Genomic DNA, 24926 nt, shown 5'->3' with positions numbered 1-24926 from the left:
TATTCTTATTACACGTTCACAAACACTGTCTACACTGCATGCATAACATGCTTGAGACACAACGTACCTGAGATAGCTGTGGTCTCTTCCAGCTGACAGGAACTAATGCATTTGAATTGGAGCCTGATGAAGTTGAAGAAGTGCTCCGGGTGACAGCAATGACTTTTGGCTTCCCATTTCTACCAGCAGCACTGTGTTGATCACCGTATTTATTCCCAATAATTGGTGTCTACCAAAGACAACATGTGCATTCTTAAAATTCAAATCTATGTGGAGACTACACATTTGATTTTAGAAATTAGTCTTACATTACAGAGGGCCTTTCTCTTTGTAGCTGTTTTTATTCTAGAATTCTACGAAGTTTGTGCCTAATCCATTGAGCACCTACACAACAACAGCATACTTGGAAATAAAAAGTTAAATACTTGTACCTTAAGCAGCAGACTGTTGCTCTACTAACTTGTAATTTTTTTGAAAAATGCAAATTCTATGCTGACAGTCCAGTTATAATTTTAAATGCATTTAAAATAACTTGTTAAGTTCTAAGATACCCTCACAGTTATTAACTAATTATTGCCACAGTTCAGCAACTTCTCTAGAACACACACAACTTCTGAAAATCAAAGATTGTATTCAGCCCTTTTAAAAAGAAATGCAGTTCTGATGAATTTTGTGGGAACTACCCGGTGTCTTGGCTTATTTGAATTCACTTGAAGTAATGTTCCTATGCCAGGCACATCTCCAATCGTTATCTAGGAACTGTTTCAACCACAATCCCTTATTTTTGATTCCTTCTAAAGTTCTCTCCAGATTCTGCATCCCTATATAGCGTTCAGTTGGCTATGCTCTTATCTCCAGACATACAAGTCATCTGTACTAATTAATACATCATTTTGAGCTCTAATAAATCTTTTCAGTACGACTTTAGTTACACTTCATGTGTGTATAAAACTTCAACATGCATTCTTAAAAATAATGTTTATTTTTAGACATCATTGCAAACATTGATGCTAACACAAAATAAATCCAAGTTTGGAACAGAAAATCACTGCATTGTAATGTAAACAGAATGATTACCTCTGATATATCAAAATGAAAATCCAAGGTCTTGCCAGGTAGCTCCTTGGAAACATTATTAAAAATTTTTGTGAAGGAGATTTCAGGAGAACCTATGTCACCTCCGTAAGATTTTGGAATATCACTAGGTACAACAAGGCTTGCTGATCTAGACACCACCAGTTTCAAGATATTGAGGGCTTCCTTCCAATATGGACTCTAAAAAAGAAAATAACTCAATCACCAAACAATCACATTGAGTAATACAGCAATTTTTAATGTATAGTAGGTTTTTTCTTTGACTCATTTCAAGGTTCCCAAAGCCAAAATCTCTAATCCACAGGTGAGTGCAAGGCATTAGCACTAGCAGCAGCTTTGGAACTCAAAATGCTGGTAAGGCTGCTGCGAAGCATCAGGTCATCCCACAGCTGTCAGAACAAGCCAGGCAGGCTTACTAGATCCAGATCACAGTGCACACTGGACTGTTTCATGCCCCTTGCTCCCAGTATTTACGCAGTTTGTTTACGTGTTCATCTTTTTTTTTTTCTCTCTTTCTTTTCTATCATTATCTGGAACATCTGTCCTTCATGTCCCAGAAAACAAAACTGAGTAGCATTTAAAAGCAAAATAATTTCTACCTCCTGGCATCTTTAATTATTTCACACTTAGGGGCCGAATAAACTGAATTTAAAACAGACAAACGTATTACATGTTTTGTACTTCCTCAGGCATTAGAAAGATGTTTAAAAAAAAATTACAACATTTTTTATCTTGCATCAAACTGATGGAGCTCTTCAAAAAAAAACAAGGACAAAAGTATGAGAACATAAGAGGCTGAGTCTGAGCTAAGTGCTCTCTCTTCAAGAAGATGATTAATGTGATGTAAATAATTCAGCAATTCCATCTGCAGAGATTGCAGAGTGGATAACAGAAGATGTACACACCACAAGCAGCACTTAAGGGTTAAGATTTATGCTCCTGAAAATGTTAGGACTCTGACTGAAACCTAAATCTTCCAGTTCTTTGGAGTTACTAGTAATTTTTTTTTAGTACCAGTATAAGTTTGTTAAAATACTTTTTATTTACTGCATTAAAACAAATAAGCACCACTTGCAAAGCTCTAACTAGCATGTGCTTCTTTGTAATCAATGATGGCCTTCAACAACCTTGTTATTTCTGTGTATCATAAGCATAAGAAAAAATATCATCTCAACTTGAACCATCCTGTAGTAATTCATATTTATTAAGATGCATTGAGATCACAGGAGACTAAAAAAGCCTGTTTTGTAGCACCACAGTTAAACAAGAAGTCTTATTATATGGCCTCTTATTACCCAATTGTTTAATCCTATCAAAAATGCATATGCTTCTCTGGAATATTCTTTCACTACTACCAGTATTTTGACAGCTAACATCTTCTAATTGTGATTACAGTCCATGGTGGTGTGGTCCTGCATAGAAAGCTCAGATAAAGGTTAGAGGCAAAGCAAGCAGATGCCAGGCTACGAGGACCATTGTTATACCAATCACTGCATTTTGCCTAATGCATTCGGACAGGAACACAATATCTAAAGCACATATCCATCAATAACAAATCATCCAGGGAACACTACCTTTCCTGGTTAATTATGATTAAACCATTTGACTGAGCTACATTTGGCAATAATGGAACTCAAGGAAGAAAAAAAAAAAGGAGAAAAATAATGAGAATGTTGTGCACTGAAATGGCTTTGTGCTCCTGGCATTTTCATAAAAATCCTTCAGCAAGATGTTACATTTTCTTCCACAAAATATTCTGCAGTAAATTGTGTTCCAATCACAAAGAATCAAATTGCCTGGGGCAAAACACTGTTTTGGGGACTTCCTTTAATAAAAAGTGCTCAAATTCCTTAAGGTGAACATTAATGTTCCTCACTTCAACAGACTTATTAGTGCAAGTGATTTAAACATGCACCTAACTGTAAATCTTTCGGAAAAGGAATACATTTAAGTACTGCCCAGAAGTTTTATTTAACAGCAATTCATTTCTTATCTAAAGAGTTATATTTTAATAGTCAAAGGATCATCCGCTATGGCTACATACACAGAACTGTCCACATCTACAAACAGATGCACTCTCATCCACATAATTTGTCCCAAAAGATGTAACTCCAATTGAACAAATATATAAGCCTATAACAAATTAAGTATGTAGAACAAAAAAATAAAATACTATAGAGTTTGACTTTAAGTAACTGGTTTTTTATATTTAAGATATATTAAGTCCAAAAGAAAATCAAGTGTAATTTTCAATTTTGTAACGAGCAGAAAGGCTTCTCAGAGTACATACCTGAACATATTTACCAATAACTTTAATGATTTCCAAATTAAACTGCTTCACTGGTGCTGTGGACAGGTCAATATGACTCAGAAGACTGTAAATGATCTGTAGCAAGGATTGCTGCATACTGGATAACCCTTTCTCCAACAGCTAGGAAAAAGATTTTGAGAATTAATGCCTTTAGTGGTAGCAAGAAATGAAAATGAACATTAAAGTGTAGACAAACATCCATACTTATTTATTTTTCCTTATGATAAATTTTAGTGTGCCACTCCATAATTTTCTAAATCTTATTTTATCATAAAAATGGAGAATAAAATGGAATAAAACAATATTGCCTGTTCTCATTTTCCCCCAGAATTTCACTCATGTCTGTTAGCACAGATCTAAAGTAGCTAATAAAAAATACTTCTTACTAAATAAAAGTGCTCAAATAAAGTAAAAATCTGAAAGCTGCAAGAAAAACAATTACATCAATGCGTGTATACACAGTCTTATGAATAAAGTAAATATATAGGAATTCATTTGTAAGAACATTTAAGTATTTTTTCCTTATCAAGGAAAAATGTTGAAGGAACAATCTTCAAAGACAAGCTCTAAAAGTTTTTCACATCACCAACTTTTTTAAAGGTAACAATAGTTTGTCTGTACAAGTGCTTGGCAGAATCGTACTGATTTCTATCCTTAAATTATTTTTGATGATATACTACATGCTACTTACAAACAAACTTTGAAATTGGTTCCTAAGGACAACTTTAAATGTGTACTTAGTTAAAACATATATTTTAAAATATGCATTACATGTATTTTACTAAAGTGAAGACTGTGCATGTTTTACTCATATAACATAGAGCATAACTGACATTACAAAACAGTACTATTATAAAAAGGGACCTGTGGTTATTATTTCAAGGCACACTCCAGTTGTTGCACTCCTAAGTTGCAGTAGTCATCCCTTTTCCATATCCTAAAACATTTTATTATTATAATAGCCTGACTCTAGCAATGAAGTTGCAATCCAAAATATGGTGGCCATGGTGAAAGATGTTCTTTTCCTCCCAATATTCAGAGTCATATGAACAAGAATAGGTAGAGAGTCAGCATGAAATACACCTTCATTAAAAATTTACCTCTGCAAGATAAGTTACGAGGTTAAAGGTGGCATCTGAAAAGGAGTCATGCAAATATCTACACACAACGTTAATCCAGTTAGAACAGTCCCTGGAATAACTGTGTGTACTGTATAAACTCATCATATGAGCCAGATTGGCAAGAGTTGGTGATTTCTCCTCTGCACAAACCTGAAAAGCCAAAAGTATATACAATTACATTACAGATCACAAAATTTTAACCTGTCAGGGAACAAGACTGTTTATTTACTGAAAATGTAGCTCCACATTCCTGAATGGGTGATGACTACACCCTGATATTCATAGGCCATGATCTGTCTCTTCAGCATTACTGACCATCTTTCTTTTAAATAAATCTTGACCAGCCATTTTCTACTATGGTGGTACTAATCAGAGCTGTGAGGGTTAGTACTTAGGAAGCCAGGAGTATCTGCAATATTTGTACTGCAGTGTCCACAATCCCAGCTTGTTCACTACTCATACTAGTCTTACTTTACCTTTGTGCTGCAGTAGCAGGAAACTTAGATGATCTTCTCAACGAATGCCTGACATCTATAAACTTTGCATATTATAAAGCAACCATAAATGGGTTAAGTCACACTCTCATTTGAGTCAAAGTCAGTAAAAGTTCTGAGGACCAAGACATTCTTAAAAGTAACAGCAATAATATATCAATCTTTTTTTTTTAAAAGATATTTCCTGTTAGTCTCTGTACAAGAAATAGAATCTTTGCTTCCTACTCACAAATATGAAAGATAAGATTCTCTTATCATCAATAAGTTAGGAAGTGTGCATAAGAATTGAGTTAGTTTAAATATTACCAAATTTAATAAATTTAAATGTAATATTATAATATTACAACCAGCAAAATCAAACAAGAAAAAGTATATGCTATCATTGCTAACATGCAATTTCTTTCTTTACCTATAAAGTTTATAGAAAAAGCAAAATGTATATTTTTTTTTTCAGTGACAAAAGAAAACTCAGGGCTTATTCAGACCAACCAGACTGGATCACATTTTTGAAATCAAACATTTCATAGTTAGTTATCTCTTTATAACTCACAGAATCACATTAATGAATTATACGAAGGAGTGAAAAAATACTGAACCAGTGCTGGTAATAAAAGTAAATTCCAGCAAGCATTATTTTACATACCTTTGCTATCCTGTCAGCTGTTTCCTTACAGAACTGAGTTGGATTATCAAAATGTTGGATCAAATGAGGAAGTAGGCACAAGATGTTCAGGGGAAATCCTAAACACATACATAAAAACAGTTATATGAGCCCTAATAATTTTAACATAATTTAATGTGGACTGTGTGTGTATGTATGTGTATCTTTCTGCTATTTAAGCACTCTTAGAGTATGATATACTTACACTCATGTATATATATATATATTATATAAACATCTATTATTATATCCTATACATCATATATGTATAGACATTGTATTCATGCATGATATGTGTGTGTGTCTAAGTAGGTAGACAGATGAAACTAAAATCATCACTGGATCAATTAAGCAAAGCTGTCAAGAAACTCAGCAGCTTAACACAATAAGGAAAATTATTTATATAATGTGCAAATGTTGGATATAGTACTTACAGAGCTTTTAGTACAAGATCACAAAAAGCAATACATAAACTCTTCAGACTTATTTGTCAGCAAGTTTGAAGTGTAATTTATATGTCAATACATAAAGTTTTTGCGCAGTTTTTTTGGCACATAATGACTGTCAGTAATGTATTCCCACTTATTAGCACTGCACTATCAACAGCTACAAAAAACATTTGACTGAAGGGAGTTCCTTTCAAGACAAATGCATTACCTCTAACGATTTTGATTATACTTCACTTGATTAAAAAAAACCATCACATTTTCATTACAAATACATTTACTAATGATACCTGCTAGCTGAGAAGGATCCACCAAAGCATGCCTGGAAATTGTGATGAGTTTACTGAGGAGGTGAACTGTCATTTCTTGTGTGGATGCTGAAGTAAAGCCTTTTAGGAAAAGCTGCTGAAGGCCTGGGAAGTTATTCCATTTGAGTTTATTCTGCACCTTTTCTATCTTTTCCCGACTCTCCGATTTATCCAGAGGCAAGTGAATAAGAAGTTTGTTGAGCAGCTTGAGAGCCAAAAGGTATTCGTACTCATAGTCTGACTCTAGCAATGAAGTTGCAATCCAAAATATGGTGGCCATCAGATTGACAGGATCAGTAGTTGGCTGCACATCATACATCCCTCCCTCCCTCAGGGAGGAAAGGCTTCTAGTCCTGGCCAAACTTCCACCATGATTAATCCTTCCATCCATTATATCCAGTGTGTTGCTCCGTCGACGGTCACCTCTCCTCTCACTGATCAAATTCAGTCTCAAAGAATTACTTCTTGTATTGTTGTAGTATCCCAAACAACTGCCACTGTTAATGGGACTTGTGCTTAGATTTATCTGTCCAGTGCTTTTCCTATTAGCTGCATACTTGTTCCCCATTACAGAATCATGGTATGAGGTTCTAAAATAAAAATCATTATAACATGTTATTCAATGCAAAATGCAGCAATATCCTTTAGAAAAAGGAAAAAAAAAGATCTGACACTAATCACAAAGATAGACAACTCGGTGAGCATTACTACAGTATGTGGAAATACATGGAAAACTATCACAATATATGAAAATACTCTATTGAGAATATTTCTCTATGTATTATAATATCCTTGCAGCATAAGAATAAGACTTTATCACCCCATTATCTTTTTTACAACGTATATTCATTACAATCACCTAATGCCCTAATAGTTACACAGCAACTCAGTAAAAGAAGGAAAAAAGCATGTAAAAGATGATTTGAAGATCTAGCATTCCGACTTATCTTCTTAATAGATGTGATAAAGGTAGAGAAATAAGTGAATTAATAAATATATAGTTTTTGCTTATTATCTTATTTTTCTCTTCTAAAAAAAATCAACTACTTCTAGTTGTCACTCATAAAATACTTAGAAATGAAAGAAATTCTTAGAAATATGAACATTTTCAGGAACCTTTTGTATGCAATCAAACAAAACAAGACGTACGTTCAGCAATTTTCTTCAATTTTGATAAAAGTTATTGAGCTAACCACTCAAACTGGAATGAGACACAGAAAGAAAGGACTCAGACTGTTCAATCAGACTTCTCTCACACATGGACAAAAAATCTAAGGCCTAAGAAAAAACAGCATTTTCTACTGCTGAAGAAATTTCTCCTATAGTAAGATTAGAAAGTGGTTTGAGAGCCCTGAGGAGAAGGATTTGAGTATCAGTTGATGAAAGATTCAACACGAGCCGTTAATGTGCACTTGCAGCCCAGAAGGCCAACCAAATCCTGGGTTGCATCAAGAGAAATGTGACCAGCAGGTGGAAGGAGGTGATTCTGCCCCTCTACTCTGCCCTTGTGAGACCCCACCAGATCCAGTTCTGACATCCCAACACAAGGACATCAAGCTGTTGGAGTGTGTCCAGACGAGGGCCACAAAGATGATCAGAAGGCAGGAGCACCTCCACTATGAAGACAGGCTGAGAGAGTTGGGGCTTTTCAGGCCAGAGAAAAGAGGGCTCTGGGGGGATCTTATAGCAACCTTCCAGTACCTGAAGGGAGTCTACAGGAAAGCTGGGGAGGGACTTTTTATAAGGGCAGGTAACAACAGGATGGGGGAAATGGTTTTAAACTGGAAGAGGATAGATTTAGACTAGATATTAGGAAGACATTCTTTTCTATTAGGGTGGTGAGACACAGGAACAAGTTGCTCAGAGAGGTTGTGAATGCCCCTTCCCTGGAAGCATTCAAGGCCAGACTGGATGAGGCTCTGAGCAACCTGGTCTAGGTCCCCTGCCTATAGCAGAGAGGTTGGAACTAGATGATCTTAGAAGTCCCATCCAACCCAAACCATTCTACGACCCTATGATTGGAATAGAAGTATATATTGCAACAAGATTTTATATCTGTAAACTTTAAATTACTTCTTAAATATTACACAAATGGGGAAAAATAAGATCCCATGAAATTATATTATTTAATCAAGTTCATTACGGCTTGATAAAGTCCTGAATGTACTCACAGTGCCCCTTTTGAGAAATTTCAGAAGAAATGACAGAACAAATTAAATGGAAGTTTTTGAACCAAGAGGCTAATTTGGAATGGTAGCAGATATCTACTTCAGCAAATCTAGGCTCTTATGGGTTTTGCTTGGGGAAGAATGCTGAAAACATCAGAAAAGAAGCAATTTTGCTAGTGAGATATCACTACCCTGCAAAGATGATAACTAATTATTTCATTACATAAGTAGCAGAGATCTTAAATAATTCAAATGTATAAAAACATAGAATATAGCTTGACTAGTGAAAGAACTTACTGAGAAAGAGCAGAAAGCAGATCATAATGCTTCATGGTTTCAGCCAACGTATCAATAGCAGATTCTAAAGTCAGAAGCAGTTCTATGACAAAACCCTGGGGAAAGCCACAGGTCATTATAAATTATGCAGTATGTGAAAGGGAAATCACATCACAACTATTGAGTAGCAATATAAAATCAGCATCAATAACTAGATTATTCTTATGCTTCAGTTAGAAGATGACCTTGAAGAGAAAGGTCAAGCTGGCTACAGTTTTAAGATGGGGAAAAAAGTCAAATGACAAGCCCTTCAATGCATTCCTAAAATTTCAAAAAATTCATTCGGATTTACACTATTCTTAAGTATGGTCTCACCCTTGGTTACTTAGATTCTCATTTTGCAATATTGAAAGCTTAGATTGAATTCTTTAGACATGACACCAAGTTGGTGTTTTTAACACTTTACCTGAGTTCTTAATAAAGAACACAAAATTATTTTTATATGACTGATATCAGGAATCGTTTACTATGAAAGATACTGCATTTTTAAGAAACAGATGCATCAAACTCTTGTAAAGTTCACTTTACATAGCAAATCTCATTTTACTAGGTGAAAATTCAGAAAATGTAATGACTAAAACTGCTTTGATATACAAAGTATCTCCAAAAACAGAAGTAATCAAATTCAAAACTTTTAAATTTGGCCATCATTAAAATAATAGACAAGGATGTCAATTTTCTAATAAAATTAGGGGGTAAAAAAAATAAAATACCTGAGCTTCTTCTCCTGCATCTCCAACAGTTTCTACTAATCTGGAGAGAACATCAGAAAGCGTAGATGCAGTAAGAGGCTGCTTCAGAGCCCTGAAGATCTGAAAGGATCTCCCAGCATAGTGTCGAGAGGAACACGAAAGAGCAGTTTGCAAAGCAACTTCACTTAGACAGTGTTCCAACTGAAATCCTCCTACACAAGAAAATAAATACTTAGATATCACAGTGCTTCATTAAAGAATCCCACAAACATACCTGATTTTAATAAACAGTATAACGGTCGAAGTCATCCTTAACTACAAAATATTCCCATCTCCTACAATTTTTCTCAAGGAATACTCATTTGAAAAATCTTTGCAGGCATATGAACGTGTTTTTCACAATATTTAACACTTGAGAGACTTGCTGATAATAAAACACTTATGATTTGAATGTCACGTCTGCAATAAACTAGTAAGATCTTTATCTCATTCCTAGAATATTATATTCAAATCCAATTCAACAGAAGTATGAACTGAAATGTGTGATGCACAAGAAAAATCAGTATTTTTTAGAAGCAGGAAGCTATCATAAAGTCATTTCATAGAGTATCTGTAAACTTACTGGCACTGAAAAAACATCATGCAGTTTGCAGACTTAAACATGCTATCATATTTTGACTGTTTTCTAGCTTACCTGAGCTAGACTGTTTAAATATAGATACCACATGCTTTAAAAATACAGTTAACTGTTCAGCACTCTTTATATTAGGGTTCTTAGCCGAAACATCTTCATGATTCCAAAGCGGCCCTCTTTTCCTAAAACCATAAAAACAGAGCAAACATGACAGAATGAAAATCACAGCCTTTGTCACTAGTGTTAAATGTTATTTTTGCCTTGCGTAACTGCAAAATAATCTACTGCCTATCACATAAATGAAGCCACTTAGAATTGCAGTCACAAATCAAAGAACTTTGACAACAGCTTAATATTGCTACAATAATACACAGAAAAGTAAGAAACAGGGAAAAGCAGTGTATCAATTCTAAGTAAGCAGTGTAAATCTGCAGAGATGCTCTCCATTAGCTGATATTTAGTGACCTAACAACAAGCTGGTTACAGCTACCACCATAATACTGTTAAAACCACATTCTTTCTTATCTTTTTTTTCTCAGCAATAAACCACACTATTGTGATTTCAGGGCTATGAAAATCTCATAACTTTTGATTAAGTAAATTGAATTTCCAACTTACACAATCTTGAAAGCTTTATGTATACTATTATATAAACTGAAGAAGTGTTGCTTCTTTTTTTTTTGAACAGATGGTCTTTGCCACTAATTCTTCTTCCCTCCCCCCCAATTCCCATCTTTTTTCTGTAAGTCAATCTATAGTCTTTTCCCACAAATCTTGCAGCTTCCTAATCATTTTTTTGTATTTTTTCATCAGGATGGAAGAGACTATGTGGAAAGCAATGATAATGAACCTATGTAGAACATGGTAAAAGACTTACACACTCAGGATGAGGAAATTCTTTCAAATAGTTGGAGATTTAGGGTTGCTTATAAACTGCACCATATAAAAACTCTTCTGGGCTAAACTCAATATTCTTACTGATACAGCATTTTTCTTAGCAAAAATGAAAACTAAAATCTTACCTTGAGGTAATGAATTCTATGAGAGTTTTTACTTTTTCATCCTGCTCTACTGAAATGTCAACCTCATTGAGGATGGTGGTGTGCATATGAGACATGGCAGCACTCGTATTTCCTAAACTGATGCTAGAAGAGGTAGAACTTGAACTAAGCCCTGAGTCAGTCATTGGGGAGGGCTGGTAATCAGGTATAAAATCATGAACACCTGTTGAAATAAAAAGGAGACCATTATGAGCTCAACAGTTCAATACTAAATAAATAAAAAGAAAAATTAGCCCTATAAAAATTAGTAAATTAACAAATATAGTGAGAATAATTTCATGGATGCAATAATTTCAAATGAAATCAAACAAACTTTCAAAGCCTTAGAATGAGTTGACCCTTAATAAGGAACAGTTAGATTCCTCCTTTTGAATCACCGGACGCTGTTTGATTTTTGTATTGGTGATATAGTGAAACAACAGCTCAACAGTCTCTGAAGCATCTCATCATAGAGTAGAGAAAGTTGAGACAAGTGATCCAAACTGCTTAAAAATAACATGCAGATATATATATACTTTTTTTTTTGCTAAAAGTCAGTCCCACTGTAACTGACAGCACTTTAAATCAGCAAACACTAAGTTTTAACTAGTGAATCAATTCTAAGTAGAGCTTTTCTGGCTGCACAGCTTCTGAAGTTAGGTTAACACAGTGGCTGCTCACCATGAAAATAATCATGAGGCCATGAAAGAGAAATGTACATTTTCTTCACATTATGTCTACAATGACAAGCTGCTAGGAGAAAGCAAACAGATAAAAGACTACAGTCATGAATCTCTGGCTGTAACAATTGTACATAAACTTGAAACCCACTGACAAACACCAATAAATAAATAAATAAATAAATAAATAAATAAATAAATCTACTGAGCTACAGGGCTCAGTACTTGTTTCAAAGAAAAGTTCAAATCAACTTGCTTGATCTTGTACTAGGTATACATACATGTAAAGATCTTATTTTAATCCCCAGATGGAAATATTTGATACTGATCATATTGCACTTCCCCTTAGATATTTTTGTTCAGTAGCCATAGCACAGTATTGTGTCACATTTAGAAAGTTCTGCTCAAAACTGCAAAGATTAGGAACAGAATGATTACATGGGTGCATCAGTAAAGTTCTGTGAATAGGTTTACATAAAATAATTCATTGATTACACCCACTTTTTAATTCCTCATAACCATGAATTATCAGATGCAGAAAGCAGATGCATATTTTTGGTCAAAAACGAAACCAATTCTGATTTCAAGATGGAGCTGACAGATTTTATAGCAACGTGCTGCCACCTACTGAATTCCTACGAATTACTCTTCGCTTTTCTTTAGAAAATACCTTAGGCTCACACCTATTACATTCATGGTTACACAAAAAAAAAAAAAAGAATTTATTGCATAATTATGATATTGTGATGTTTAGGCAGACCTCACAAGAATATTCTGCTAGGTTACTAAACAATGACAAAAAAAAACGAAGTCCAAAATTCAAAGTTTTTATGCGCAAGTAAGAGATGCATTTTCCTGTTGTTTTTTTTTATTTTATTTTAGAAGCATCTTAAAAACTGTGCTATTACAGATCCAAAGCATAGAATTTCCTCTGTTTTTTCCATTATTAATTAATTGCTCAACTGAGCTCTCAGCTCTGACAATGGGGCACAAACTGCAAATGTACTTTGTACTTACAGTACTCATTCAGTCTTAAAATATTTTTTAGCCAGCTAGGTAGAGCTGAAATAAAATGTAGTTTACTAGCAAGGGCTCTGAAAAATAGTTAAGTATAAGAGATCTTGATAATGCCTAGAAGTAAACTTCCCATGTCATTTTTACAAGTCTAAAGCATACCTGTAAAAGTATAATCTAAGTGTGTAGTTTGCTTGACAGTGAGCATCCTGGACTCATTGAACTCTCTGTTTCTGAGCAGGACAGAAGCAACAGATTGGACATTACTGCCAGATCCCATCACTATCAGCAGATGCAAAAGCAATCGTTTACAATGCTCATACACTTCAGGGTGGCAGTGGTCAAAACCTATCACAGATTTAAAAAAAAAAAAAAAAAGTTTTATTAAATGCAGAGAGCACATTTAATTCAATTATTATAATAGCAGTTTTTAATTGTTATATCTTATTAGAAAATCACATAATGAAATAAATAACGGCACACATGGTTACTGCTAGATACAAAAGCTATTTCTTCCATCCTTAGATGTTTTTTCAGTGTTAAAATACAAAAGCAAAGCATGTAGTTTAACAAACATAAAGATATCCTCATTTCTTACACAGCAGTCAGAAATTAATATGTTCTCTGTATGAAAATTACAACAAAGACAAACAGAAAGAAAAAATGAGCAGAATTTCACTTTGTCTTCACTTTTGTCACAGAGGGAAAAGAGGTACAACAAATTGCTTTTGAACTCTTGCAATTCCTCTTAATTATATTCATTTTAACCAAGTTGAAAGGTATTCAGGTGAAATATTTTTCAAAAGGAAAAGGAATGCCATTTTTATTTTTGAAAGTAAGTTTTCAAATAGGCCATCACAGGTATATAAATAGTGCAGATTTTTAGCAATACAGCAGTCCCTTCCATGTTTTGTGTTAAAGCTCTGTCTGTAAATATTAATATACTAATGAAATTTAAATACAATGATAAACACTAATTTAAATGGACAAAAGAACATCTATGTACTTAGGAAGTATTTCTAGAAGAATGTTGGTACCTATAAAAATGGCATGAAGCAAAAGATGCAAGTAACCTCCCCATTCCACCTTCACGCTGTGGTCAACTATCAAGTCAGTCAAAAGGATCACTGCTATGTTGCATCTAAAAACAAAAATAAATCTGTTAGCAGAACATAACATGCAACTTTTATGTACAGATGCAAAGAGCTTAAAATGCTTCTGAACAGCATTCTCTCAAGTCTAGTTATAAACACCCACAAACTTGCGTTAAGGGAAATATGTATGCTCACAATGAAGATAAACTCCACTTCCCCAAAATAAAAGGCTTAAGAAGGCTTAAAGATCTCAAACAGATGTGCAAAATCACAGAAAATAATTGTACTATGTTTATCTGTTATCTTTAAATCTATTTAAATTCCTATATTTGTACAACACAAATTGAAAAGTAATGAATTGACACCAGCAAGCATTTACAACTGTCAGAACAATTACCTGTGTAGAGACATGCCCGGAGAAGTTGTTTCAGGCAAATAATCCACTAAGGGTGACCAGCAACCTCCATTGGGTGGAAAAGGGAGAGGCTCTCCTTGATTGTGCTCCATCACCTTCAACCGCCAGTTTGAATACAGAGGCATTGAATCACCTAACAGAATAGATGAAAAAACAAACCATAAAAATAAAAACAAACACCCTCAATATGTGTAATTTTTTATTCTACAAGTCTTCTAAAGATTGTTATACAATATAGAAATTGTCTGTTTCTGTTTTACAGTCTTCTGAACATTTTTAAATTCTTGACAAACTGAGGCCTCTATGCAGCAGTTGAACACAGGCAATAATAATTAAGGTGAGTTTGGTACAAGAGCAGAGACAGTTAATAAGCCCCTGTTAAAGAAATGCCTCCAAAAGTAGATGGGAGTTTTAGAAAAGACCGACTTTTATCCTTGCACCTGCACCTCAGAAAAAAACAGAACACAGATCAGAATAAATCAATTAATTAAAGCAAGCTTGAAAATTAATTAGAATACACTGCAAGATTTTTCTTCCCTGCTATACTTCGCTTTGATAAGCATTCTTGATAAGCATGTTCTTTTTTAAACAAGTACTGCTGCTGTTTAAAAGAATAATCACTTCTAATTTTATGTCTTTGCTTTTTCTTTTTTAACTTATTTTCTATCATCTTTTTCCTCATTCATTTAATTTTCCACCTGCGAATCTCTTTTCTGTTTCTTCAGCCTAACGTTCTACCTTTCGTGCTGATGAGGCAAAGAAATGGAATGAAACTGCTTCACTTGCAATGATGTTTACAACTCATTCTGGGTTACAAGGTAAGGAAAGAAGGCAAGTTAATCTCCCTTATGCATACTGCAATCAAATATGTGCAAGATCTCAACAGCAGAACAAAGACTGAAGAGTGTAAAATAACAATAATAATAATAATTATTATTATTATTTAAAATAAGTTCATGGAAAAACCTCTTTATCACTACCTCCTTATGTTCCAAAATCTTCAGCAAAAGCATTAATTTTTGAAAATTTTACACACAGAAATATTTATAAATTAAAATATTACTTTTTTCCTCTTCATATGATCCTCCAGAGCTGCTGCTGTAGCGAGATTCTAGTCTGTGGTGCTGACGGTTTAAGTTACTGTTCAACCCGCTGTAAATGTCTAGATGTGCATAACTGCAGGAACAAATAAAGAGACATTAGTAATTGACATTCTGTTGTAAAAACCAATTAGGGTCTCTGTTTTTCAATAAAACTGTTATGCAAAAATGTTTCATCTCACAAGGACAATTACAGAATATGATATAAAACATCTCAGCTGTGTAGGACTTCCTGCAGCAATGCTACATAAGAGTATTTGAGGAGGGAATCCAGTACAAATCGATTTGATAAATCATTTCCATTAGCATTAGCAATGTGTTGCCATTAGACATTCTTCTCACTAATGATGAAATGATTCTTTGATCTTCATTAATCTGATAAACTAGAAGGAAGTCAGAGAAACTGAAGTGCTAAATGCATGATTTCCAAGCTCTTTTGACACAGCTTCTATAACTCCTTCCTCCTCCCCAGCCCAAGATATACACACTATATCATATCAAAAAGCATTTACTCTAGAGAGACTTTAGACAACACTATAACATGCCAAAATTTCCACAGACTTTCAAACCTGTCATCGTTACTCTACAAGCTTCTTCAGCTCAATCCTGAAAAGTAGCCAAATACTTATCTGTGCCTGGGTAGGACAAATTCTGAATGACACCTCAGATTTCATAATCTTTAATGATTTGTTTTAATTGAAGTATGAGGCACGTATCTGCCAATATATTTACCAATCTAATTATATTGATATCATCATCCTGGAGAAGAAAATTGTTCAAATGCGAAATTACATTGCTATAATTAGAGAAATACAATTACTATTGTATTTGCTGCAGAAATATTTCTAAGGCTTGGAAACAAGACATTACAAAATAACCTACATTACAGCTACATTACTCTACAGTAATGGCCTGTGCACACATTTTTATGTACACATATTCTCTAATGCTAATCAAGGAATCCTTGCTCCTCTTTCACTGTAAGCTAGCTCACATTTGACACACAATGAAAGCATGCCCACAGCAGCTTTGAGTGAGCATCCCAACTAATTCCACATCAGCTCTTTGCTTTCCACTCCATTCACACCAGTACTGCTATTTGGGAAGTTCCTCCAAAAGATGACTCTAGAGAATCTCAAAAATTAGGGAGGGAGGCATCCTCCTATTGCTACACATAGACATTAACATGTGCATGGGAAAATAAACTGCCAACATTTGGATATCCCTGATTTCTTGTGAGCTAAGGAACCGATATCAGAACTTGTTACATTAATAAACGGGTTGTTTTGCCTTCAACATATTCATACACACATACAGTATAATTTCTCTTAGGTAAGCACATAAGTGATAAATAACTTATTCAGACACTTAGATACAGCAGTGCAAAGCCTGACCATTAATCCCAAATAGTATTCCAGTTTTTTTGCTTAAAATCAAATTGTACTCACTTACTTCAACATGTATTTCCTGCAGCACAGACCTATCAAAGCCATTGAGACACAAGTATTTATAGAAGCTACCAGGAATTCTTCTGTATTTTAATTATTAACGGATCTCTGAGGAGATACTTACTTCTCTTCAATGCTGTCTTTTGTATGTTTACTGTCAGGGTTGCCATCTGTGGGAGCTACCATTGTATTGCTACTAGAGGTGGTACCTGTGAATTAGGGACAAAGACACTGGTAACTGAATAAAAAAGCAAAGCAGACTTAAGCTATATACGAGCCTTATTTACTTGTCCATTCCAAGACTCCTAAACAGGCACGTGCTATAGCAACAGGCACAAATACAAACCAAGCAGAAGTGATTACTTTCTCATAGGAGAAAAAAAAATGTTGTGTAGACTAAAAGATTCTGAACTGCCACAGTAATCTCACTAACTGGAAAAAAAAAACCAAAACAAAAACAAATAATTCCAGGAATCTCTAAGTCTTCAGAGTAAATGAAGTAGAAAGGCTTGTTTTTGAAGCAGGACCTAGATATCTCCTTTCTTTCCTTTATTCTATTCATCTGTAAAATGCAGTTGGATTTTGGTATGCAGTTCATTCAAAACACAAACAGATTAGGGATTAAAACCTAACAGTGTTCAATGAAGCTTATATCAATCTCTTTTTAAGAGAAACTATCAACCATCACACTTACCTGATCATAACTGCGAAAAAATTTTCACCTTCTTCTCCCTACTTTCTTACAATGAACACTTAAGCATAAGTGCTCCATACTACTTTTAATACATTTTAAACACTTTCATGAACAATGCAACCACCTTGTTATCCAGCAATAATAGATTAAGTTCAATAAATTCTCACCTGAAGTGACAGAAGGGATTTTATAGCTGGAAGTAATGCGGTAATATGGTGGATTATCCATATGGGTGACTCCTGAACTGACAGGATCTGTAAGCTGAAGTTCACTCACCAGCTCTTCCAATAGTTGCATTGTTTTGTCTCTACCCAAATAAACAATAACTTTCTTTACCTGCCATCAAATAAAAAAGTACATGTACATAAAATAGTAATACACACAAATACAATTCTTACCACAGTGATTTAGGAAGAAAAAAAAAAAAAGATTTGATCATCTCAACTCATTAGAAACACTATCTACCTACAGTGCCAGTGAGAATACCTGCAACTGATTCTAGTTCTAAAAGCAAATAAAAACACTTTCCACAGACAAAAACACCAGCAAGTATCAGAAACATCACAGAAATTAATCTTAGTTCAATAACCATTGTTTAAGAAACATAATAGCTTTTTCTAACAAAGGTTTTAGCAACATCTAAGATTAAGATTTGGACAGTGGCTCTAAGAAACGGTAAGTAAAATGCTAACTAATTTAGGATGTTTGACTCATGAAATTACTTTGTCTCCTGGTTCAAACTATATTGGAAAGATCTGGGGCTTCACTGCTAGATTTTCTGATTTGCAATGAAAACAAATGCCACCCAATGAACTTAAAATGACCTTTGTAAGAACACAATACTGTAAGTCCTATATATTCTCAGACACACACACATACATACAAGAATACACACTTATCACAGATATCTCTTTCTTTCTTTGTTTACTTCATATCTACTGTTTTGGACGTTAGCAAAACCAATTCCAATTCTCTGATGAAAATAATAGTTATGGAGCCACCTTATTTCTTCCTAGAGAACAGAAACTATCTGTGTCTGTTGATTTGCATATTATGATGGAAAGAAATCGATCAGTGCATATATGGAATGAAATCAATCTAAAACCAGCAATCAATCAAGTTTCTTTTTTTTAATACAAGGGAACAAAAACACAAAAACAGGTGTTCAAGAAATCTTTTCCTTTTTAAAAAATTTACTTACTAAATAATGTCTATGGTCCATCTAGGACACCCTGAATTTTGACAGCTCATAACTGATAGATGGCTTTGTTTCAGACTTATCACCAACTAAATTGCAGTACGTTACTTCTACTTTCATAAACAGAAAACTACCAGCAACAGAGAAATTATTTTCTCAAAATCTTTTGTTTCATATTACGAATACTTGAATCATTCATCTTCAGTGGCATGTTTCTTTAATTTCAAAAGTTCTACAGGCTTTCAGCATACCATATATTTATTACACTGAAAAGCATTCCTTGCCTCTTGTCATTGAAATAGCAAAACATTTCCTTTGCCAGGGACAGCTAGTGTCCATTTAATCCTATAAGCCTATTTCTAGAATTAGTACACTAATCACAGAAAGGTTGAAGTTGGCAAGAGACCTCTGGAGGTCCTGCTGCTCAAGAAGAGTCACCCAGAGCAGGCTGCCCAGGAGCACAGTCCAGATAGCTTACAGGGATCTCCCAGATTCCATCACTTCTGTGGGCAACCTGTGCTAATGCTCAGTCTTTACCTTCAAAGCACTGATGCTGAAAGGGAACCTCCTGTTTTTCAATTTGTGCCCTCACCCTGGCACTGGGCACAACCAAAGAGAGTCTGGCTCTTTGCTTTGTACCTTCCCTTCAGGTTTATATACACTTTGCACTTGATGTATTCACAGTGTACACTGGTCATAAAACATGGAGTGATACTATTACACTGCTAGATATGGGTATAAGAAATATTACCTCATATTTTTTGCTTGGTGATCTTTACTGCTAGCGTTAATTTCTAAAACACCAGTGACAATAAGGAGACTCATACAATGTACTTACGTAAGGCAAAAGGCTGGGCTCACTGTTCACTCCACAGATACTGATCAGGAAGTGCAGAATTATTTTCAGATTCTTTGGCCAGCTGTCTGCCAAAGTAGTCCAGACATTTTCAATCTCAGACCAAGCCACTTCATCACCATACTGGAAAACAAAGTAAACATCTTTCCTGAAAACTCCAGCAGAATTTTTTTTTCAAGACTGCCAAAAAAAAAAATCATCAGTGTCTTCATATATTTACAACTCCATTTTCATTCAAGATAAATAAATTTTTCAGATGGAAGGTATAGAGTTGCAGCCAGAGATTCAACTAGAAAATCTGACTGGGTCTCTTTACCAGACTTTTACAAGACAGAATATCCCTCATGTATATCCCATCAGATGATATCTTACTAGTTTTATGCTTTCACTGCTTTTTTATTTTACTGCTTTAATAAAAATTAAAAAGTAAAATAAGTTTTGTTATTTATATATAGTAACTATATTATTTTACAAGAGCTGCTCCAAAAGTAATGCCTCCTCTTTTATTATGTTGGTCAATGACATTAGGAGTGGGTGTTGATGGAATGGCAGAGGAGGCTGAACTTCCCCACCAATATTCGATTACATTTTGTTGCTGCGTGATGGATGGCAATGGAGGGACAGTCTGACAAAACTGCATCTGACATGGAAGTGCATATGTAGCAAAGGTATGTCACCAAATTTCCCCACGTGGAAAAAAATGGCACACATTGACATTCATCAACACTTGTTGAACATTTATGGAGTGCATGTGAGTATGACGAGGCAGTAAATGGTGCGTTTCAGAAGTGGCAACAGAGGGTCACTTCCACTGGCGCAGGTTTTGACAAGCATGCTATGCAGGCTCTTGTTTATTGCTGGTGAAAATGCATAGCTAATGGTGGCTCCTATATTGAAAAATATTGTTTTGTAGCTAAGAATTTGCTCTATCAAGCAGATTTACTTCCAAAATTCCATTTTGAGATCACACGTACAGAGTGGACTAGGTATTATCTATTAAAACAGACATCTAGAAAAACAGTTATATGTAACTGCTATATGCAATAGCTACTGAACTATTTCTATTACATATTTCTTATAACAACTCAAAACTGTAATTTGTGTATTCACAAGTAAGCAGACTAATATGAGCAGTAACTCTTGGAAGTCTGTAACACAGTATTTCTGAACAGTATTCTCCCTAAACACAACAGTTGGAATACCAATTGGTTTTACCTTTGCAGTCATATACATAAGGTTGTTCAGGACCATGGCTGTAGCCTGCGGTGATCCCCAGCCTTCTCCTCGTAGCCAGCGCCTACTGTTTACCATTATTTCTCTATCCTTCAAAGAATCTTCTTCATCTTCATCTTGCCGCCGAATGGTTGGCAAAGGTTTCAAGTCCACCAACTCAATATTGTTCATCCATGGCAGCAGATAATGCAGCATCACCTGTCTCCCAGCCGGGTGAGCCGTTTGGATTCTCTGACTTACTTCTGTGATTCACAGATTACATACATAGATAAATTGTGGATCATTAATTGGAATTACTTTGCCAATAACAATCACTACTATGAATCCAGTACATCACACTAACATAAAAAAAAAACGATACTGACATAACTTTGTTTAACTGACTAGTGCTACTTCATAACCACCATCTGTTCTTCAGTAGAGCTAGTTGAAGACTCTTCTGACAAACAGCATGGTTGAAGAAGCTGAATTGCTGTATGCATACACACACAGATTTGTATGCACAAACAAGAAAGTGTATACTAGGTTCTGATAGTTTTCTTAATTGCTGAAAGTTCTGAAAAGTAAGCTTAGCATTCTCTTTCTCTACTTTATGCTTGTTTCACTTACCAACTCTTGCAAAATACAAGCTAGTTTTATTCTATTAGTAGCTTTTCATTGAAAATGGTAAACAAAATCCAATCTCTATGCACCAGTTTCATTTCTATGGAAAGGAAAGCACAAGTAATGCTTTCCAGGATAAAACTGAGTCCTGATGAAAAAAGTATGCATTGCACATTACATGGTTAAAAACATGGCAAACCAGACTGAGGAGCAGAGTTTCAGCACTGCTCCTTTCCTATATAAACAGCAAGAACAAACCAATTCAAGTCACCAAGGGGAAAAAATACACTATAACACATATTGTGTTTAGTAAGTTTTAAAAATTATTGCCTAGAAAAAAAAAATTCCTCTAATTGAGGAGATAGCTGAAAACCTAAAGCATGTAAAAATGTGCCAATTTGGCAAAAAAGCACTTTAAAACTTTCCTTACATTTGTATTTGCTCTTTTTTTTTTTAAATTTATACAAGAGGTTATTATACAAGAGGTTATTATTCTGCAGCTATTTAAGATGCTACAGAATATTATTTTTAAGTAATCTACAGTAAACAACAATACTTGAAAGAATAACAGAAGAATAATTTTGAAAGTCATTTGGAAATTATTTTATTAATACATGATTTCTCTTTAGTATATTAGAAAGTCAGCAAAATATCTTTTGATTCATTGTTTCCTCTTCAATATATTACAAATAGAAATGAAAATTGTTACTCAATAAATTCAATTTTCTCCACTTATTATGAAGACAGTCTCTTGTGTTCCTTATTTTAGTGAATTATGAACTATACATTTTCTAAAAGGTTTCAGACCTGATGATCTTTATATTCATTTATTTTAAATCATACCTGAGAAGATGGCAAGTGTTAGCTCAGGATAAGTCCTTGCCAATTCTTCTGATAGTTGATAGTATGACACAGAATACAGATGTGGTAAAGGAGAAGGCTGACCCAAAACTCCATCTGTCCTCTGAACTTCCAGTTTGTGAGCATAACGGAACATCTTTGGTTCCAAGATCTACAACAGCAACATTCATAATTTGAAGCTCTGTACAGTTATACTAGAAGTTTTTATTTAAAAATCACCTTCAAAATTTATGCATCTACTCCCATTTAACGCCTCGTATCAGATAGGTCTCCATACAGCTCCTTCATTCAATTCCACTGAATGGCTAACACTCACTTCATTTGATGCATTCTCAATGAAAAATTCTTGAGGTTTGCTTTCTCAAAATAACTTGTCCAATACATTTTTTTCCGTAACAAATTGAAAAATACCATTGAGTACTTTTATTTCCAAACAATATTATTTCTGCTCGAGACAAGTATAGAAGAAAAGCAACCTTTGATGTGCCAGAGATGCAGAGGGAGGCTAAAGCAGTTCAGCACCTTCAAAATTAATTTTGGCTGATCTTAAGCAGCAGCGTTCGCTTGATAAGAAAGATGGGACTGAAAGGGAGAATGCTGTGAGTGTTGACACATCAGCAACAGTACGAATTCAGAAAGGATTTTACTGTTTAATTTAGCTGACAAGGATCCTGGGAAGAGCCTCTGAGATGATTTTTGGTATGAGCAATGAGCAGTACATCTATATATATTTTTTTTAAATATTAGTGCTGCCTGTATTACCCCTAAATGTCCTTGGAAAGGAATTAACAGAAATAAATGACTAACAACAACTCTGCTAACACCTCCCTGTGTTGATGGATAAGGAAAACATTTGGCACCAATGCAAAAATCAGGAAACTGACAGCTACATTGGTAAAGAGAGCAAAGGAACAGAAGCAACACACCTCTCTGAGAAGCTTTTAGAAAAACTGATCTATACAACACTTCTGTAGTGACAAATCAGAAAAATCTTCATTTAGGTTATGCATCTTAAAAAAGCATATGTTGTGAAAATGTAAGTCTTTGGGGCTTACTTCTTGAAAACACACGTTTTGCTGACATCTTACTTAGGCCACGTAAGGATCTGAGCTAATGATGTATAAAGACAGAGAAAAAAAACATACATCAAATTTTCTTATTGAAAGAACAACTAAATACTACCAAAAAAATCTATGTGATTTTTGTTGCTGTTATTTTCTATGCATGGAGATTGTTCTGATTTTTAAAACAAAACCAATTGAATCAAAATTAGCTTACAAACCTGTAATAGTTGCATAGCTACTTCATAGATAGCCCTAGTGGAATCAGCTGCTTTAAACAGTATCAGATTTAGAAGGATCACTGTATCACACTGGTAATCCCTAGGGAAAAATCACAAGCATGAAATAAATAACATTAATTTATTTTTTTAAATTTGAATTTATTAAGTTAAAGCTAATTCTTAGGGGATATGAAATGGAATAACCTAACACTTCGGAAAGCTTCTCTAGTAACACATACACACAAACAGGAGTTGATCTCCACTCCTTATGGGAGGAAAAAATGTTCTAAATGAAATTATGCTTGGAAAATGAAAGTCTTGAAAAATTCTGTAGTACCTGTTCTGGAACACACTGGCTATGGCTTTAAAGCAGCCAGCTGCTACCCGCTTGGAACCTGTATAGCACCGGTCTACGGCCCAGTACATGAGGTTACTCTGGTCAGGGTTGAGTTCCAAGAGCAGCGTAACTGCCTCGCAGCCCAGCTGGTGAACCTGTATTCAGAAATGAACCAATTAAAAATAAAATAAAATAAAATAAAATAATAAAAAAGGGCCAACTTATAAAAATGGCATAAAAGAGGGAAATAGATATTTAATCCAAAACATCTGTAATACACAAAAATTATTCCAGCTAAAAATAATAAGTCCACAGTTTAAAAATAACAACAGATCCTATCAAACTGTTTAACATCCAACTTGTACACACAGTAAAAGATTACTGAAGTAAATAGATAGCTCTAACATTCCTTTTTCTCAGTTTCAAGCCCTGTATTGTGCTATTTACTCTTTTCTGAACACAGATCTGAAGTCAGATACAGAAAAGCAATTAAATATAGATAGGTATTCCACAGCAGGATACAAGGGACTGATCCATCTGGAGACTTGCATAATCCCTTGAATCTATCCCACTGGAGCAGTAATTCTATGCTATCACAGGATAAGTGCAACGAAGGCCCTATTTTTTAGATGTAAAATTTGCCTTACTAAATAGCTGTAAAGCTTGGTCTTCAGAATTCCATAGGACCCTGTCAATAGACTCCAGTTTCACAGAGTTCAAGTTAAAAATCTTGTCTCCTTTAAGTTTCTGAAGATTGTGCTTATTACTACAACTTTATCTAGCTGATTAGTTTATAAATTATAAG

The 24926-nt window shown here is 34.6% G+C and overlaps 1 protein-coding gene across 1 annotated transcript in view; it reads right to left on the bottom strand.

Moving 5' to 3' along the window:
* The window catches only part of FRYL (FRY like transcription coactivator), a gene marked incomplete at both ends in the record, with an annotated part of 87236 nt that overhangs the window by 24343 nt on the left and 37967 nt on the right, over nucleotides 1-24926 (bottom strand). Inside the window, 21 exons of the mRNA XM_079534389.1 lie at nucleotides 68-229; nucleotides 1078-1275; nucleotides 3386-3526; nucleotides 4507-4677; nucleotides 5665-5762; nucleotides 6419-7026; nucleotides 8902-8996; nucleotides 9654-9844; nucleotides 10327-10448; nucleotides 11289-11490; nucleotides 13163-13348; nucleotides 14038-14141; nucleotides 14492-14642; nucleotides 15573-15685; nucleotides 17182-17266; nucleotides 17919-18087; nucleotides 19788-19928; nucleotides 21021-21280; nucleotides 22485-22653; nucleotides 23785-23884; nucleotides 24122-24276. Of these exons, the coding sequence (XP_079390515.1) occupies nucleotides 68-229; nucleotides 1078-1275; nucleotides 3386-3526; nucleotides 4507-4677; nucleotides 5665-5762; nucleotides 6419-7026; nucleotides 8902-8996; nucleotides 9654-9844; nucleotides 10327-10448; nucleotides 11289-11490; nucleotides 13163-13348; nucleotides 14038-14141; nucleotides 14492-14642; nucleotides 15573-15685; nucleotides 17182-17266; nucleotides 17919-18087; nucleotides 19788-19928; nucleotides 21021-21280; nucleotides 22485-22653; nucleotides 23785-23884; nucleotides 24122-24276 (3621 nt within the window). The remainder of the gene's footprint in view (nucleotides 1-67; nucleotides 230-1077; nucleotides 1276-3385; nucleotides 3527-4506; nucleotides 4678-5664; nucleotides 5763-6418; nucleotides 7027-8901; nucleotides 8997-9653; nucleotides 9845-10326; nucleotides 10449-11288; nucleotides 11491-13162; nucleotides 13349-14037; nucleotides 14142-14491; nucleotides 14643-15572; nucleotides 15686-17181; nucleotides 17267-17918; nucleotides 18088-19787; nucleotides 19929-21020; nucleotides 21281-22484; nucleotides 22654-23784; nucleotides 23885-24121; nucleotides 24277-24926) is intronic.

The sequence above is a fragment of the Tetrao urogallus genome, assembly GCF_951394365.1.
Source record: "Tetrao urogallus genome assembly, chromosome: 4".
Lineage (NCBI taxonomy): Eukaryota > Metazoa > Chordata > Aves > Galliformes > Phasianidae > Tetrao > Tetrao urogallus.
The sequence above is the reverse complement of the archived record's forward strand: the minus strand, read 5'-3'. Positions and strand labels throughout refer to the sequence as shown.